Consider the following 16,702-nt stretch of genomic DNA (forward strand, 5'->3'; position numbering starts at 1 on the left):
CATCAGGGTAAAATGCAACTGTGACAAAACCTATGCTTCATCCGATGCCAGTGCTTATGTAGTTACATTGTATACCTTGTGTTGCCCTATTTTGTATTTTCTTTTCTTCCCTTTTCTTCCCATGTACTTAATGATCTGTTGAGCTGCTCGCAGAAAAATACTTTACACTGTACCTCAGTACACCTGACAATAAACAAATCCAATCCAATCCAATCCCAGTGACGTTCACAAATGCATCAATCCTGCTCTAGTGATTTGTACTGTCACCCGAAGCTCTCAAAACTGCTCAAGCCTCGTAAAGCACTCAAACTGAATTATTGTTCTAAATATACCTCGGATTTGGAAAATAATTAACCGAGAGGTCATACAGATTCTGTAATCCTTTTCATTGGCGTGAAAGCGTAAACTGGAAAAGAAGTAATTTCTTACCACAGATTGTAATCTCTTTACCATAACAGGTAGACACATGGTTGATATTTGGCAGATGCTCCAGATGTTTCCTGGTTTCATTCAGAAGCTGTAATACATAGTGACCGTGGAGCTGCTACTGAGAGAAACGGAGGGAGTATGAGAAATTGCAAGAACATCTTCGTGAACATATTTGAAAGTTTATCCTCGGCAATAGAAACATGCGCTTGAAGGTACAAAGTCATCCTTAAATCCTTTTTTTTTTTAAAACATTTTTTTCCTTTTTTTTAATAAATTTAGATTACCCAATTATTTTTTCCAATTAAGGGGCAATTTAGTGTGGCCAATCCACCTACTCTGCACATTTTTGGGTTGTGGGGGCGAAACCCACGCAGACACAGGGAGAATGTGCAAACTCCACACGGACAGTGACCCAGAGCCGGGATCGAACCTGGGACCTCAGCGCCGTGAGGCGGTTAGTGCTAACCACTAGGCCACCGTGCTGCCCACTTAAATCCTTTTTAACTTATAAAAATATACTCCAAATCACTCCCTTTTATAGAACCTTTTATAAAATGCATATGGTACTGGTCTGAAGTATTTATGAAATCATAGAATCCCTACAGCGCAGAAGGAGGCCATTTTAGCCATTGAGTCTGCACCGACCCTCCAAAAGAGCACGTTGCCTAGGCCTCTCCTCCATCCTGTCCCCATAACTCTACCGAACCTTTTGGACACTAAGGGACAATTTGGCATGGCCAATCCACCTAACCTACACATCTTTGGACTGTGGGAGGAAACCGCCGCATCCAGACAACACCCACACAGACATGCAGGCTCCACACAGACAGTCACGGAATCGAACCCATGTCCCTGGTGCTGTGAGGCAGAAGTGCTAACCACTGTGCCACCGTGCCACCCTACTGTCCACATTGCCTTCATTTATTTATAACAAACTTGTTACTTTACTATCTTTCATTAACATTCATTCCCAATGATCCTGTAAGGAAATAACTTTTAATTTACTGAAATTAATATTAAAGACAAAGAAAAAATCTAATAATGATCTGTGTTCAGAAATGTTTCTTTTTAACATATTTCAATGAGGCCAAAAATTTGAAGGCCCTTGTTGTGGCACAGAATTATATTGGACATGAGTGTGGGGCACAAAAATGGGGCAGACTGTTGTAACCTTATCTCCTGCCTCACAGCGCCAAGGACCCTGGTTCGACCCCGGCCCTGGGTCACTGTCTGTGAGGAGTTTGCACATTCTCCCCTTGTCTGAGTGAGTCTCACTCCCACAACCCAAAGATGTGCAGGTTAGGTGTATTGGCCATGCTAAATTTCCCCTTTATTGGAAAAAAATTAATTCGGTACTCTCAATTTATATTGAAAAAAATCTTTCACGCAAATTTGCATTTAGTAGATTCTGAGCCAATCGCGCATCCTCGAGATTTTTGTTTTAAAATATATTTATTCCAAACACAGCCAACATATCACACAATCAACCAAAGGTACAACCAACAAACAGTTTTTTATTTTCCCCTTTTTCTCCCCTCAACTAACGCAACACGCCCCCCCACCCCTCCCGTTGGTGACAAGCAGATCTTTGAATAGAGACAGAAACAGTCTCCACCTTATGTCCTTCTTCTGACCCTCAAATTTAATTTTCTCCAATCATAAGAACTCCGCCATATCCGCCAACCATGCCGACACCCTTGGTGGTGCCGCCGACCTCCATCCCAGGAGTATTTCCCTCTGGACAATCAGAGCGGCGAAAGCCACAATATCGGGCCCCCTCCCCTCCAGTAGCTCCGGCAGCTCTGAAACTCCGAAGATCGCCACCAATGGACATGCCGCCATCCACGCCCCCCAAGAATCATGGGCAAGATGGACGGCATGTCCAAGGTGTGCCAAATGGCCGCTTTTTCTCTAGTTCTATGGCTCTCCGACAGTATCTCGGAAGATCGGAGTCCAGAAACCCCTCACCTTCGGGCAAGACCACAACATACGGATAAGATTCGCAGGCCCACTTGCTCATCTCTCACATTTGTCCTCAACCTCAGGGAAGAACATGCTCATATGAGCCTGCGCTATATGGACCCTATGCACCACCTTCATCCGGGCATGTCGAATTCACTCCAGGTGCCCTCCTCCACCCCCACCATCAGCTCTACCCCCAGCTGCTCCTCCCCTTTCTGTCTTATCTCCTCCACTGGCGCCTTCTCCGTTTTCAACAACCACCCATAATTATCCACAATTTTCCCTTCCCTCAGGTCTCCGAGTTAACGATTGATCCAGTAGTGTAGACTTTGACAACTGAGGAAACAAGGGGAGCTCCTTATGCACAAAGTCCCACACCTGTATGTATCTAAATTCACCCGCCCTCGGCAGCTGGAAATTCTTCTGCAACTCTTCCAGCCTCATGAACCTCCCTTCTCCGAACAAATTCCTTACCCGCTCCACCCCTTCACTATGCTAACTCCTGTACGTCACATCTATCCCTGCTGGTATGAACCGATGATTCCCGCATATTGGTGCCAGAACCGACATAGCCCCCATCCAAGACCCTTACGCATGCACCCACACAGTAGGCCTCCCCCACCTGTATCCATTCCGACCTCCCCTCTCCTCACCACAGTTGTACTTAATCCACATTTGCTGCCCAATAATAGTACAGCAGGTTTGGCAGCGCCAGCCCACCCCCACCTGCCCCCTTCTCTGCTAAAAAGCCCCCCATATACTGGGCGCCTTGCTTGTCCATACAAATTCCGAGATTAGCTTTTCTGCCCTCCAAAAGAATGCCTTTGGAAGAAATATCGGAAGGGTCTGGAAAACAAAATAAAAACCTTAGGATTATGTTCATCTTTACGGTTTGCACTCTCCCTGCTCAGTACACTGGTAGGGCATCCCACCTCTTCAGATCCCCTTTCATCCCCTTTACCAAACTGGCCAAGTTCCTCTTGTGCATTGTGGCCCAATCATGGGCCACCTGAAGTCTCAGATACTGAAACCTTGTCTAGGCCAGCTTGAATGGCAGGGCTCCCAAATTAGCACTCCTCCCCTGGGTATTTACTGGGAATACCTCACTCTTTGCCATATCCAATTTATATCCAGAATTGATGGCAAACCTCCCTAATAAGTTCATTATTTTCCCATCCACTCCAGCGGGTTTGATGTGTGTACTAACAGATTGTCTGCATACAACAACTCGCTCTGCTCTCTATCTCCCCTTTTAATGCCCTTCCACTATCTTGCCACCCACAGTGCAATAATCAAAGGCTTAATAGCCAGCGCACACAACAGCGGGGACAACGGGCCCCCCTGCCTTGTGCCTCCCTGCCTATGTAACTGAAAATATCCCAAATTCATTGTGTTCATCCTCACATTTGCCATGGGGGCAGCATACAACAATCGTACCCACAAAATGAACGTTTGTCCAAACCCAAACCACCCCAAGATCTCAAACAAGTACCTCCATTCTACGTGATGAAAAGTCTTCTCTGCATCCATTGACATACTAACTTCCGGCGCTTTACCCCCAGAGGAGTCATTACCACATTCAACAGCCTCCTGATGTTGCTCGACAATTGCCGCCCCTTAACAAAACCGGTCTGGTCCTCCGAGAGCACCTCTAGCACGTACCCCTCCAGTCGCCTGGCCACAACCTTAGCCAGCAGCTTCACATCGGTATTTTTTTTTTTAAATTTAGAATACCCAATTCTTTTTTTCCAATTAAGGGGCGATTTAGCGTGACCAATCCACCTACCCTGCTCATCTTTTTGGGTTGCAGGGTGAGATCCATGCAGACACGGGAAGAATGTGCAAACTCCACATGCCGAGATCGAAACTGAGTCCTCAGGGCCGTGAGGCAGCAGTGCTAATCACTGTGCCACCGTGCCGCTCTTTGTGAACATATATGTGCCCAACTGGAACAATGCAGAATTTTTTTTAAAGACGTAGGTGCCCATTCCTGGTCTGGATTTGCATTATTTGCTAATGGGAGGGAGGGGTGCGACTTCAATTGTATGCTAGACCCCAGGATGCATAGGTCGAGTCCCAAGTCATTAGCTAAGTCAGGTATGGCAAAGGAGCTGGGGTATTTATGGATCAGATTAGGGGAAGGGGGGTCGTAGGCACTCTTGAGCAACGCTCACACTTATCCTCAACCCCTCCAAGAAATCGACTCATCCTCGCCCTCGTGAGGTGTGTCTTAAATACCACTTTCAGCTGAATCAAACTCAACCTCGCGCAAGATGACATTACATTCACTCTACAAAGGGACTCACTCCACACCACATCCTCCAAAATGGGCCCCAGCTCCTCCTCTCACCTAGCCTTCACTTCCTCCACCAAAATCTGCTCTTCCCCCATGATCCGCCCAGATGTGCTGCCCTCCTCCGACACCACACAGGAGAGTTACCTTTCCAGCCTAGTAAATGGCGGTGCCTCCGGAAATGTCAGAAATACCCGAACAAAACCCCACACCTGAAAATACCAGAATGCATCTGACACCCCAAGACCTGCTTCCTCCTTCAACTCATCCCAGCTACAAACTGCCCCTCCAGGAAAAAGTCCCTCTCCAGCCCTTTGCCTCATGATTATTTCTTTAAGGACCCAAAACATCTCATCCTGTTCTGTCTCAGATTTTTGATGAACATTGCTTTCTGGTCCGATATTGGGACACCTTTTTAGAAATAAACTTCGGTATAATGGATGACCTCTGACTTGCATTTAACTTCTTCAGTTTTTTTTCAATGACTTTTTATAGCACTTTACCTCTTCAGTGCTGGTCTAAAACAGGCAATATCAGATTGTCTGTCCATCATAGGAACAGGAGTATGCCTTCCAGCTTGTTGAGCCTGCTCCACAATTTAATACCATTATAGCTGATCAGACACTTCAATGCCTTTAAACACATTCAATGACTGAGCTTCAGTAGCCCTCTGGGGCAGAGAATTCGAAAGAATCACAGCCCTCTCTGGAAATAAATTTCTCCTCATCTCCATCTTAAGTGGCTTCCCACTTATTTTGAAAGTTTGCCCGTATCAAGGGAAACATCTTACCTGTTCTACCTCCTCTATTCCTTTAAGTATTTTGTAGGTTTCAACGAGATCACCACTCATTCTTTAAAACTCTCGAGAATACAGACCCAGTTTGCCCAATCTCTCCTCATAAGGGTCCCCCACATTCCCCACCCATGGGCAACATCATCCCCTGCACACATGGGCATTACCTCCCCCCACCAAGTGAGGACACATCGCTGAGGGTCCCCCCATTTTCAGGCCTCCCCACCTCCCCCACTTTTGGGGCCCCACTTTCAGGACCCCCACCCTTAACCTCTCCAACTTTATTTAGGCCCCTTCATACCCGCTCTTCACACCCCACTCCACGCCACGCTCCGCACTTTATTTCATTATCCCTTTCATGGGCATGACCCCCTTCAGGCCCAGAACCCTGGGCAGTGCCACCCTGGCACCTCCACCTACCAGTGTCACTGCCAACGCCACCTGGGTGCCTTGCCAGTGCCATGCTGGCAGTGCCAAGGTGTCCAGGGCCACCCTGCCCTGTCCCTAACCACCCAGGGGTCTCCAATGGCCTAGAGAAAACCCCCCCCCCCCCCCCAAAGTGCTGTTAGTTTTGGTCCACGTTTGGGTGGATCAATACTAAACAACACCCGATCCAGGCCTCCCTTAGTTCCCGGGTACCTGGAGAATCCTGCAGACATACTAAATGAGCCTAAAAGCTCAGTAAAATATCTGGATCTCGCCCAGTGAGGGTGAGATCCAGATCGCGACGTCTCGTGATGTTCGGATGACCTCTCGAGATTCAATGCCATCATCGCCGTCACCGAGGAGGTCGCGAGGAGGCCATTGGAATCGCAGCCCTGATTGTTTTTCTCTGAATACTTACTTGTTTGTTTTTAAAGGCCTCCAGTAAGGTAGCTACATGTGTAGGAGTGAGAGGGAAACAGAGCTGGGGGCCAGCGTAAGATTCTGCAACCTCAATGTTACGGTAGACACAGTGGTTATCCCCTTCTACATCCTGACATGACTCATCTGTCTGAGTGAAAATGTGAGAAATATGATCATCTGTGGAGGGAATGATAAATGTTAATGTTTTCTAACCACAATCTAAATGTGATGTGCAAGATCTGACTTTGCCACAGCAGCAGTTACAGTTTGAATTTCAAAACAGATACACATTAAAAAGCTATGGTTTACCTTATGACTGTACAAAAAAAAACACATTTCCGAACTAAGGTGGTTTTATAAACCTAATGTTCATTTACAATCAATTATGTCAATTCTCTGAGATAGTGTTTAATAGCTTGAAGGAATTTTTTTTTAGGTCTTACATTTTAGCAACAATTAAATTGCAGCTTTCAATAGCAAAGTAAGTTCTTGGAACAACCCAATAAAAACAAAACAGCCAAAACACTGTCTCATTGGCTCTTTGGTTTGTTTATATCACAACAGTTACTGCATCTAAGCACTGTACTAATCACTGACTGAGTCAGTGAATTCAGTCAATGCTGTCTCTCCAACGAGGGACATCCACTAGTGGGAATATCTGCCGAGACAAGACAAGTTGACTTCGGTCAACAGATACAGGTGGCTGGCTTCTGGAAGCCTCTCTTAGGCCTTCTTCCAGACATCGCGGATGAAACGATTCCCATTGTTGCTGGTGATGGTGAAAAATATATAACTTGGAACACCAGGAACCAAGGGTCCATGAACTAAAGTGCCAATAGGGGAGGAATGTCAACATTCATGTCGAGAGGGCTAGAATACAGGAGCAGGGATGTACTGTTGAGGCTGTATAAGGCTCTGGTCAGACCCCATTTGGAGTATTGTGAACAGTTTTGGGCCCCGTATCTAAGGGAGGTCTTGAAGGGGATCCAGAGGAGGTTTACAAGAATGCTCCCTGGAATGAAGGATTTGTCATATGAGGAACCATTAAGGTCTCTGGGTCTGTACTCGATGGAGTTTAGAAGGATGAGGGGGGATCTCATTGAAACCTACAGAAGACTGAGAGGCCTAGATAGAGAAACGAGAACCAGAGGGCACAGCCTCAGACTGAAGAGACGATCCTTCAAAACTGAGATGAGGAAGAATTTCTTCAGCCAGAGGGTGGTGAATCTGTGGAACTCTTTGCCGCAGAAGGCTGTGGAGGCCAAGTCACTGACTGTATTTAAGGCAGAGATACATAAATTTTTGATTAATTATCAAGGAATCGGGGCTATGGGGAGAAGGCAAGACAATGGGGAGGAGAAATATTGAATGATGATGAAATATTGAATACAATCATTCAATTTATATTGAAAGATCAAATTCAATCATTCAATTTAGGGCAGCGCGGTAGCACAGTGGTTAGCACAATTGCTTCACAGCTCCAGGGTCCCAGGTTCGATTCCTGGCTTGGGTCACTGTCTGTGCGGAGTCTGTACATCCTCCCCGTGTGCGCGTGGGTTTTCTCCGGGTGCTCTGGTTTCCTCCCACAGTCCAAAGATGTGCAGGTTAGATGGATTGGCCATGCTAAATTGCCCTTAGTGTCCAAAATTGTCCTTCGTGTTGGGTGGGGTTACTGGGTTAAGGGGATAGGGTGGAGTTGTTGACCTTGGGTAGGGTGCTCTTTCCAAGAGTCGGTGCAAACTCGATGGGCCAAATGGCCTCCTTCTGCACTGTAAATTCTAAGATTCTTAGATTCTAAAATGGCAGAGCAGACTCGATGACCCGAATGGCGTAATTCTGCTCCTATATCTTATGGTCTTGAGGGACATAGGGAAAATTTATTCTAAAAATGGGTAATGAGTGGGTGAGGAGGAATGAGCTGTCCCTTCTAAATCCAAATCTCCTTGGTCGGTCGAAACAAAGGTTTGCTTAACATCAAGAAGGGGAGAGCCCATGAGATCCGAGGCAATTTGACAGATTGGATCCAACATTGGTTTAGTGGCAGGAGGCAGAGGGTGATGGTTGAAGGTTGTTTTTGTGACTGGAAGCCTGTGTCCACAGTGTTGTTCCGCAGGGATCAGTGCTGGGCCCCTGGAAATTTGGAGTGTACATTAATGATCTGGACGTGACTGTTGGAGGTGTGAGCAGCTGACACAAAAAATTGTGGTATGGTAAATAATGAGGAGGAAAGCCTTAGATTACAGGAGAAATAGATGGGCAGTTCAGGTGGGCAGAAGAGTGACAAATGGGATTTAACCCTGAAAAGTGTGAGGTGGTGCATTTTGGGAGGATGAAGAATGCCAGGGAATACGCAATGAACAGTAGGACTCTAGGAAGTACAGAGGACTAGAGGGACCTCGGGGTCCATGTCCAAAGATCCCTAAAGGTAGCAGCGTGGGTAGATAAGGTGGTTAGGACAAAGGGATATTTGCCTTTATTAGCCAAGGCATTGAATATAAGAGCAGGGAGGTTATGATGAAGCTGTACATACCACTCATTAGGTCACAGCTAGAGTACTGTGTGCAGTCTGGTCACCACACTATAGGAAAGGATGTGATTGCACTAAAAAGGGTACAGAGGAGATAGAGGGGTCAATAACCAGGGAGCATAGATTTACGGAAAGTGGCAGGAAATTTAGAGGAGATTTGAGGAAAAATGTTTTCACCCTGAAAGTGGTAAGAATCTGTAACGCACTGCCTGAAAGGGTAGTAGAGGTGGGAACCCTCACAACATTTAAGAAATATTTAGATGAGCACTTGAAATGCTATAGTTTACCAGGCAATGGACTAAGCGTTAGAAAATGGGATTAGAATTGATTGGTGTTTGATGATTAGTGCAGACATGATGGGCTGTGCCCTGATCCGCCCATGCCACCCCCTCCTCAAGCCCCCCCCAAAACCTGGGTGCCAACCCGGACCAATCCCATGGAGTGACGGTGGTGGCCAGGGCCGGCCCAAGGCACCGGCAACTCGGACAGTCGCCCGGGGCGCCATGTGCTAGGGGGCGCCAGAGACTCGGGTCCCGCGCATGCGCAGTTGGGCCGGTGCCAACCAGCGCATGCGCGGTGGCCGCCCTCCCCCAGGGCGGCCCCCTCCGCCCGCCCTCGGCCCCGCCCCCGCGCCTCGGGCCCGACCCCCCCCGCCTCGGGCCCGCCGCCCCCCCGCCTCGGCCCCTCCCCGCCTCGGCTCCCGCCTCGGGCTCGGCCCCCCGGCCCCGCCCCCCCCCGAAGGGCGCCGAAGTTCAGCTTGCCCGGGGCGCCAGCAACCCTAGGGCCGGCGCTGGTGGTGGCCACCTGCTCGCCCGGGTTCCACCCCTCTGACAACGCAGCGTCTCGCAGTCAGCGCCAGGTACAGTGCGGCACGGCTGCACATGTGCTGCCATCAAATACGTGGGCAGAGGACGTTCATCAGGAGCATCGAATGCCATGGGACGTGGTAAACAGCAGGCTGCCTCCACCTCTGACGTACACCCTGGGGGCACACCTAGACGGACTATTAGAGAAAGGAAGCCTAAGCACGTCGAGGATCACTGAGGTCATTGGGGTGGGTATGTGTGTTGGGGGGGGGGGGACAGTAAGGGCTGGTAGGAAGAGTGGGGCAGTGTTGGACACTTGTGTGAAACCCTTTCCCACAGCCAGTACGACGCCTCCTGGCTGACCTCCGAACCCTTGCCCCATCTCCCCAGGCATGGGTATCCGGCTGTCCACCCCGCCCCCCTCCTCCACCACCGGGCACACCACATGAAGGTGATGGGCATGAGCAAGCACTCAGCAGACAGGCAGGGGAGGAGCACTTGTGCTCGGCTCTCTCTGATTTATCATCAACCCCCTGCTCTTGGCAGTGACCCGTTGACACTGCCGACACAGTCCCAGCATCCTGGAGTGATGTAAAACAGACCCTGGGAGGGTGGAACATTGTGGGGGGAGGGTGCGTCGACGGACCAAACCACGTCCAATGCAAAGCGGGTGTGTATGAGGTCTGCCTGTCCTGCATCCTCCAACTGGTCGTCCAGTTCCTCCCTGGGATAGTCCTGCAGTCCCTGCTGGTCAGGCACCTCCTCATCATCCTGGTTGTCCTTCTCCTCTTCAGAGGTGGCCACATGTTCCTCATCCTCCAACTCCAGCACATCGCCCCACTGCTGTGCCAGGTTATGGAGGGCACACCAGACCACCACAAAGCGGGTGATCCTCTCGGGGGGGGGGGGGGAGTGTTGTACTGAAGAGCACAACCAGATCAGCCGCGGCATCAGAACCACATTTTGAGCAATCCCATGCACCGCTCAGTGACAGCTCAGCTGGTCACATGGACCTTGTTGTATCGGATCTCCTCATCGGTCATCGGCCTCCGTACTGGCTTCATTAGCCAGGTCCTAAGCGAATATCCCTTATCCCCAAGAGCCGACTGACCATCCTGGGGTGGTCCTCGAAGAGGCCGGGGATGTCGGACTGCCCCAGGATGTAGCTATAATGCACATTCCCTGGGAAGCATGCACACTAATACATAATCCTAAAGTGGTGATCGCACAGAAGCTCGATATTCAGGGAGTGGAATCCCTTCCTGCTAATTTAGGGCACTCCCAGAGGGTCTGGTGCACGCAGGGCGTCAAGCGTGCAGTCTATTAGCCCCTGGACCAGGGGCATCCCAGCAATGGCAGAGAATCCTGCTGCCCGTGCATCCTGTTGGTCCTCGTCCATGTCAAAGTTTATAGAATTGCTTATTGTCACAAGTAAGTTATTGTGAATAGCTCAGAGTCGCCACATTCTGGCGCCTGTACGGGGAGGTCGGTACGGAATTGAACCCCCGCTGCTGGCATTGTTCTGCATTACAAGCCATAGTTTATATAGTAAGCAGTCTTACAACACCAGGTTAAAGTCGAACAGGTTTGTTTCAAATCACTAGCTTTTGGAGCACTGCTCCTTCCTTAGGTGAATGAAGAGGTAGGTTCCAGAAACATATATATCTAGACAAAGTCAAAGATACAAGATGATACTTTGAATGCGAGCATTTGCAGGTAATTAAGTCTTTACAGATCCAGAGAGAGGGGTAATCCCAGGTTAAAGAGGTGTGAATTGTCTAAAGCCAGGACAGTTGGTAGGATTTCGCAAGCCCAGGCCAGATGGTGGGGGGTGAATGTAATGCGACATGAATCCCAGGTCCCGGTTGAGGCCGTACTCATGTGTACGGAACTTGGCTATAAGTTTCTACTCGGCGATTCTGCGTTGTTGCGCCTCTCCAGTTGCTCCGTCTGGACCTGTAGGCTTAATTATCTGCAAATACTTGCATTCAAAGTATCGTATTGCATCTTTGACTTTGTCTGTATAAATGTTTCTGGAACCCACCTCTCCATTCACCTGAGGAAGTAGCTGTGTTCCGAAAGCTAGTGATTTGAAACAAACCTGTTGGACTTTAACCTGGTGTTGTAAGACTTCTTACTGTGCTCACCCCGGTCCAACGCCGGCAACTCCACATCTTAGCAGGAGAGGATCTCAAAGAAATCACTCAATGCCTGGGCTACTGGTCATTGCATCAAAGGGTTTATTTCGCCGGTGGGGAGATGGCATCTGTTAAAGTCAAAGACCGTCTCTCCACAAAGGAAAACATCCATTCTTATATTTTTCAAAACATCTTCACAGCCCACTTGGGTTAGACCTTGTCCAATAATATTGGCTACAGATTACATACATTAGTTCCATACCCAATTAAGTTTGACATTACGTAAAGTGGGTTGGTACCTTACCAGCCCTAACTTCATTAAGAAATCACTCATACTAACTGTTAAAGTTATGTCTCCTGCCTATACCTGCAGACCTTGGGATGGCGGGGATGAACAATGGTCCATGTCCTGGGGATGCTGTTTATCACTTCTCTGTGCATGCCTCCCTTGCCTCCCATGTCTGTTTCCAATTCAATGCCTTGACATTAATCATTCTTGTCTCCCTGACTAACTCTGCTGTCTGTAATGAAATTATGTTATTTATACCAGCTCGCAACTTAACCCAGCTAATGGTTGTTCAGGAATGTGGCTAATTCAACTAAAAGCCATTTTGTTTCTTTAGTATTGCTATATCATCTAACAGCTATTTTGTGTAACTTCTTTTAATTGTATGTCTGTCCTTTCTGATATTAGTAATTCTTCAGTTATAAAATCACAAGCATTGTTTATACACTATCTATTCCTACAAATTGCCTCTTATACAGGCATCTAAGCCAGGATACCTTTCTCTAAAATCTTCTTTCTAAATCTGACTTCAACACATTGCATCTCTCTGGTGGTCACATGCAGTTTGCTTTGGCTGACACTCATCAACATCTGTTAGCAACTCAAGCATTGTACTTGAAACTTCAGCTTCAGTTGTGTGGTTTGCATTGGTGGTTCAGTGGTAGAATTCTCGCCTGCCACGCGGGAGGCCCGGGTTCGATTCCCGGCCAATGCATTGCACCTCTTTTTCATTCCTCTGCTCAGCAGTTTTTCAGTCCTCTCTGCATTCTTACCACCACCTTTCTTTCATCACAACTACATTTTCACCATACACTCCCTCCGCATCAATCTCTTTACCACTTTCCTCATGCTCATATTCAACATCTGCTTCACAACACTCTTTCCTATCTGCTTCACCACTCACACAGCTGCAAACACTCATTCCTCTTCAATAAACACCCTCCTCCTCTCATTTCTTTTTAACCCTTCACAACATTTTTACCTTCATTGCCTCAAGCAAAGTTCAAACAAATGTTTCACAACCTGACAATTTTTCACTTGGCACTCTGTTCAGATCCAACTCACATCTCACCATCGATTGTAACAGTTATTTTAAATGGAGAAATGGGGAGGTGGGGCAAGAACAAAGGAGGAGGTCTAAAATAGGACAGGCGGCAGAAGAGATTAAATGATAATGCACGGCAAAAAGTGAGAGTGCTGGGACTGAATCAAAGGATCAGTACAGAGGGGATATAAATGGGGAATTGCAAAATCATCAACAACAGCTGCTGCCAAAAAATACGCTCAGGGGTTATGAACCGAAATTGTTCAACTCAATGTTGAGCCCAGAAGGCTGCGAAGCGTATCGCTGAAAGATAAGGTGCTGTTCCTCAAACATAACATTGAACTTCATTGGAACAGTGGAGATCCTGGACTGAGAACAAGCCATGTGGAATTCCAGGATCACACTTGCAGACTGAACCAATCAATGTTTGCTCTCCCCATCGCAGAGTCCACACTGTGAGCAGCAGTAACTTCAAATTGGAAATATGCCAGTGAGTTCTCTTTGAGGTGGTTAGCAGCCTGAATCTAAGTTGTGAAATGGAAATGAGAAACAATAGGATTCCCAACGCTGTTCGCTTGGGAACCATACTCTGTCGTGGCTCCGATGCTGCAGCTGCGCCTGCGGCACCTAGTAATCTGGCCTGCCATAACCACCATGAGGGCAAGTTCTGCAGGGTCCTAAATACTGTCCAATATCTGAAAGGAATTGGAGAGGGTGAGAGACTGACCAAAAGCAATGTCTTCCACCCTGGACCCTCCATTCCCCCATTGACCACCCCCCCCCCAACCCACACACACACATGCACTCGGCCACAGTGGGGCCCCACTTGGCGGGCCCCAGACCCTGTACCCCTGCCTCTATGATCCAGGGATTGGCCAGGCAGAGCCATGTGTGTTTGCCCCCCCCTCCCCCAGCAGAGCAACCCCACTCCCCCCAACCTGAACCTCCACCCTCTGTAAGCCAAGGTTGGACTCCCACCCCTCATGGTTGCCCCCCCCCCCATACTCCGTCTCCCCAGGCTTTGCCCGTGAGCGAAGATGGCTACTCCCCTCCTCAGTTCCTACAACAGCCCTTCCATCAAGTTCATGTGTTTAAAAAGGAGTACTAATCGGCGCCAACGTGATCACTTGCTGGGGAGGTGGTTGGATTATGGGAGGTCATTGGATATGGGGTGGCGCCCGTTAATTCTACGGAAATAGGACTTAAGTGGTGATTATTGCTTTTTTGCCATACTGTGGTGGGATCCCGAGAGTGGGCTGGTTGCATCGCAAACAGTTTATTGCCTGGCGCGTTTCTTGTTTTTGGCCCCTCTTGCTATTCACCAGCCTCATCATGCTCTTGTTTGAGTGCAACGAGGTCACTGAATCGCCCGCCGCCAGTGTTTCCCAAATGGAGAATTCCGCCTCAAATGTTCCCGCTGGGACTGAATAGCATGCGATTTGCACTTCCGTTGGTTGCGCTATGCAAATAGGTCAGCATTCTGCTGGCACGAATTGATAACAATTTCTGGTCCAGTGGATGTCGTAACTGCTGGGGCTGGAATTAGCGCCAAAGAGCCCAACAGCTGGATAAAAGCAAATTACTGCAGATGCTGGAGCTGTTTTTAAGCGTTCCATTTACCACACACTCGTTTGTTATAATCTGCCTGTTTACCACTGGCTGGGAATTAATGGCAATCCCACAATCCTTACGGAGTCTGAGCTTCCCCAATGAGGGGGGGGAATCATTAGCAGATTCCTTGAATAAATATAGCTGGCCAGTATGGAACCAGCTAGAAAGAGGAGTGAGCAGCAAGGGAGTTACTGCTGCTGTTGTGTATATATATGTTATCGTAAATATATGTTATTTCTTTCTATTCTACAGCTCATGCTGGATTCTTTGTGGCCCTCACAAAACTGGCGATGAGGGTTAAAGTGGATAGCTGTCTACGCTGCTGAAGCAACCTCCCTGGGGTTTTGTTGGATACAGGTTGGAAGTTTTTTTCTGTTACACCATGCCTCTGTATGGACGTCTTTGATGCTGCGCTGGAAAGCTGGAACCAGTATGCACAACGGATGCGTTTCTATTTCCGGGCAAACAACATCACTGAAAACGAGCACCAGGTGGTCATATTGCTCACCGCCAATGGCCCGCATATGTTTGGGGTGATTAGGAGCCTTATGTACCCAGCTGCGCCAGACACCAAAACGTTTGATGAACTTGTGAACTTAGTGGGGCAACATTTTAACCCAACCCCATCCACGATAGTCCAACGTTACCGGTTTAATACCGCTGAAAGGATCCCAGGAGAATCCCTTGCCGACTTTCTATCCAGGCTACGCAGGATTGTGGAATTCTGTGACTATGGCGAGACCCTGTCAGAAATGTTACGCGACCATTTGGTTTGCGGTATTAACAATGCGGCCACCCAGAGAAAGTTGTTAGCTGAGCCAACATTGACTTTTCAACAGGCCATTCAAATAGTATTGTCCCGAGAGAGCGCAGAACGAGGAGTGCAGGAGCTACAGGGAATGGAGGTGCATGCCTTGGGGGGCAACCCCTTCCGTCTAAAAGCATCTCCCCGCACCCCTGTGGTACCTTGGGCGGGGCGGCGTCTGGATCGACGCCAGTGGCCGCCGACGTTCCTCCCCGAAGGGAGCCTTCTCCAGAACCGATGTCCGCGTCGGACGTGTTGGCGCCGACCCCGTCGCGGACGCCGGTCCTGGGGGCGCCAGAGGTGACGTTGTTCCGACAGAAACTGGGGCTAGCCCAGGGGCCGTACTTTCCATTTGGATGAACCTGCGGCGACTACCTCCGAGGACGTGGATACGGAGGATGACTGCCTGCAGCTGCATTGTATGGCAGCTCCCCGTGTGGCCTCCATTAAGGTGACAGTACGGGTCAATGGTCACCCGCTTGAGATGGAGTTGGACACTGGCGCAGCGGTCTCCGTGATCGCCCAGAGGACATTTGACTGCATCAAGCAAGGTATACAGACCCTTACATTAACTGACACACAGGCCAGGTTGGCCACCTACACGGAGGAACCATTGGACATTGCAAGAACTACGATGACCCCTTTTGTTATGGACACCAGGAGGGGCGTTTCCCACTTATCGTGGTGCGCGGCCATGGGCCCAGCCTGTTGGGTCGTTACTGGTTGCGCCATTTGCGGCTGCAGTGGCAGCACATCCTCCAAACAGTTTCTGGAGGGTTGACGGAGGTACTAGAACGGTACCCAGATGTATTCCAGCCCGGTTTAGGGAAAATAAAAGGGGCCGTAGCCCGTATCCAAGTCAAACCAGGAGCCACGCTGCGTTATTTCCAGGTGCGCTCGGTACCTTAAGTGTTGCTCGAGCAGGTAGGAGGGGAGCTCACTGGAGTCCTTGGGTATTCTCAGTCCCGTCCGACTGGGCAGCGCCAATTGTACGTGTAATGAAGCCAGATGCCATGGTTCGCTTGTGCGGCGACTATAAACTTAGTGAATACGGCTTCCCGACTCGACTGATATCCAATGCCTCGCATAGAAGATCTTTACGTGAAGCTTGCAGGCGGACTCTCGTTCATGAAATTAGATAGGAGTCACGCCTACCTACAG

The 16,702-nt window shown here is 48.8% G+C and overlaps 1 protein-coding gene and 1 non-coding gene across 2 annotated transcripts in view; one reads left to right on the forward strand and one right to left on the reverse strand.

Moving 5' to 3' along the window:
• Positions 1 to 16,702, reverse strand: part of LOC119963110 (serine/threonine-protein phosphatase with EF-hands 2-like) — a 94,855-nt gene that overhangs the window by 33,559 nt on the left and 44,594 nt on the right. The window contains exons 6-7 of the mRNA XM_038791711.1: positions 6,322 to 6,500; positions 430 to 544 (exon numbers count right to left, since the gene is read on the reverse strand). Coding sequence (XP_038647639.1) covers positions 430 to 544; positions 6,322 to 6,500 — 294 coding nt within the window. The remainder of the gene's footprint in view (positions 1 to 429; positions 545 to 6,321; positions 6,501 to 16,702) is intronic.
• On the forward strand, positions 12,725 to 12,795 carry trnag-gcc. Its single transcript has one exon. It is a non-coding gene; the product is annotated as a tRNA-Gly (tRNA).

This window comes from Scyliorhinus canicula, chromosome 3 (assembly GCF_902713615.1).
Source record: "Scyliorhinus canicula chromosome 3, sScyCan1.1, whole genome shotgun sequence".
NCBI classification, from domain to species: Eukaryota; Metazoa; Chordata; class Chondrichthyes; order Carcharhiniformes; family Scyliorhinidae; genus Scyliorhinus; species Scyliorhinus canicula.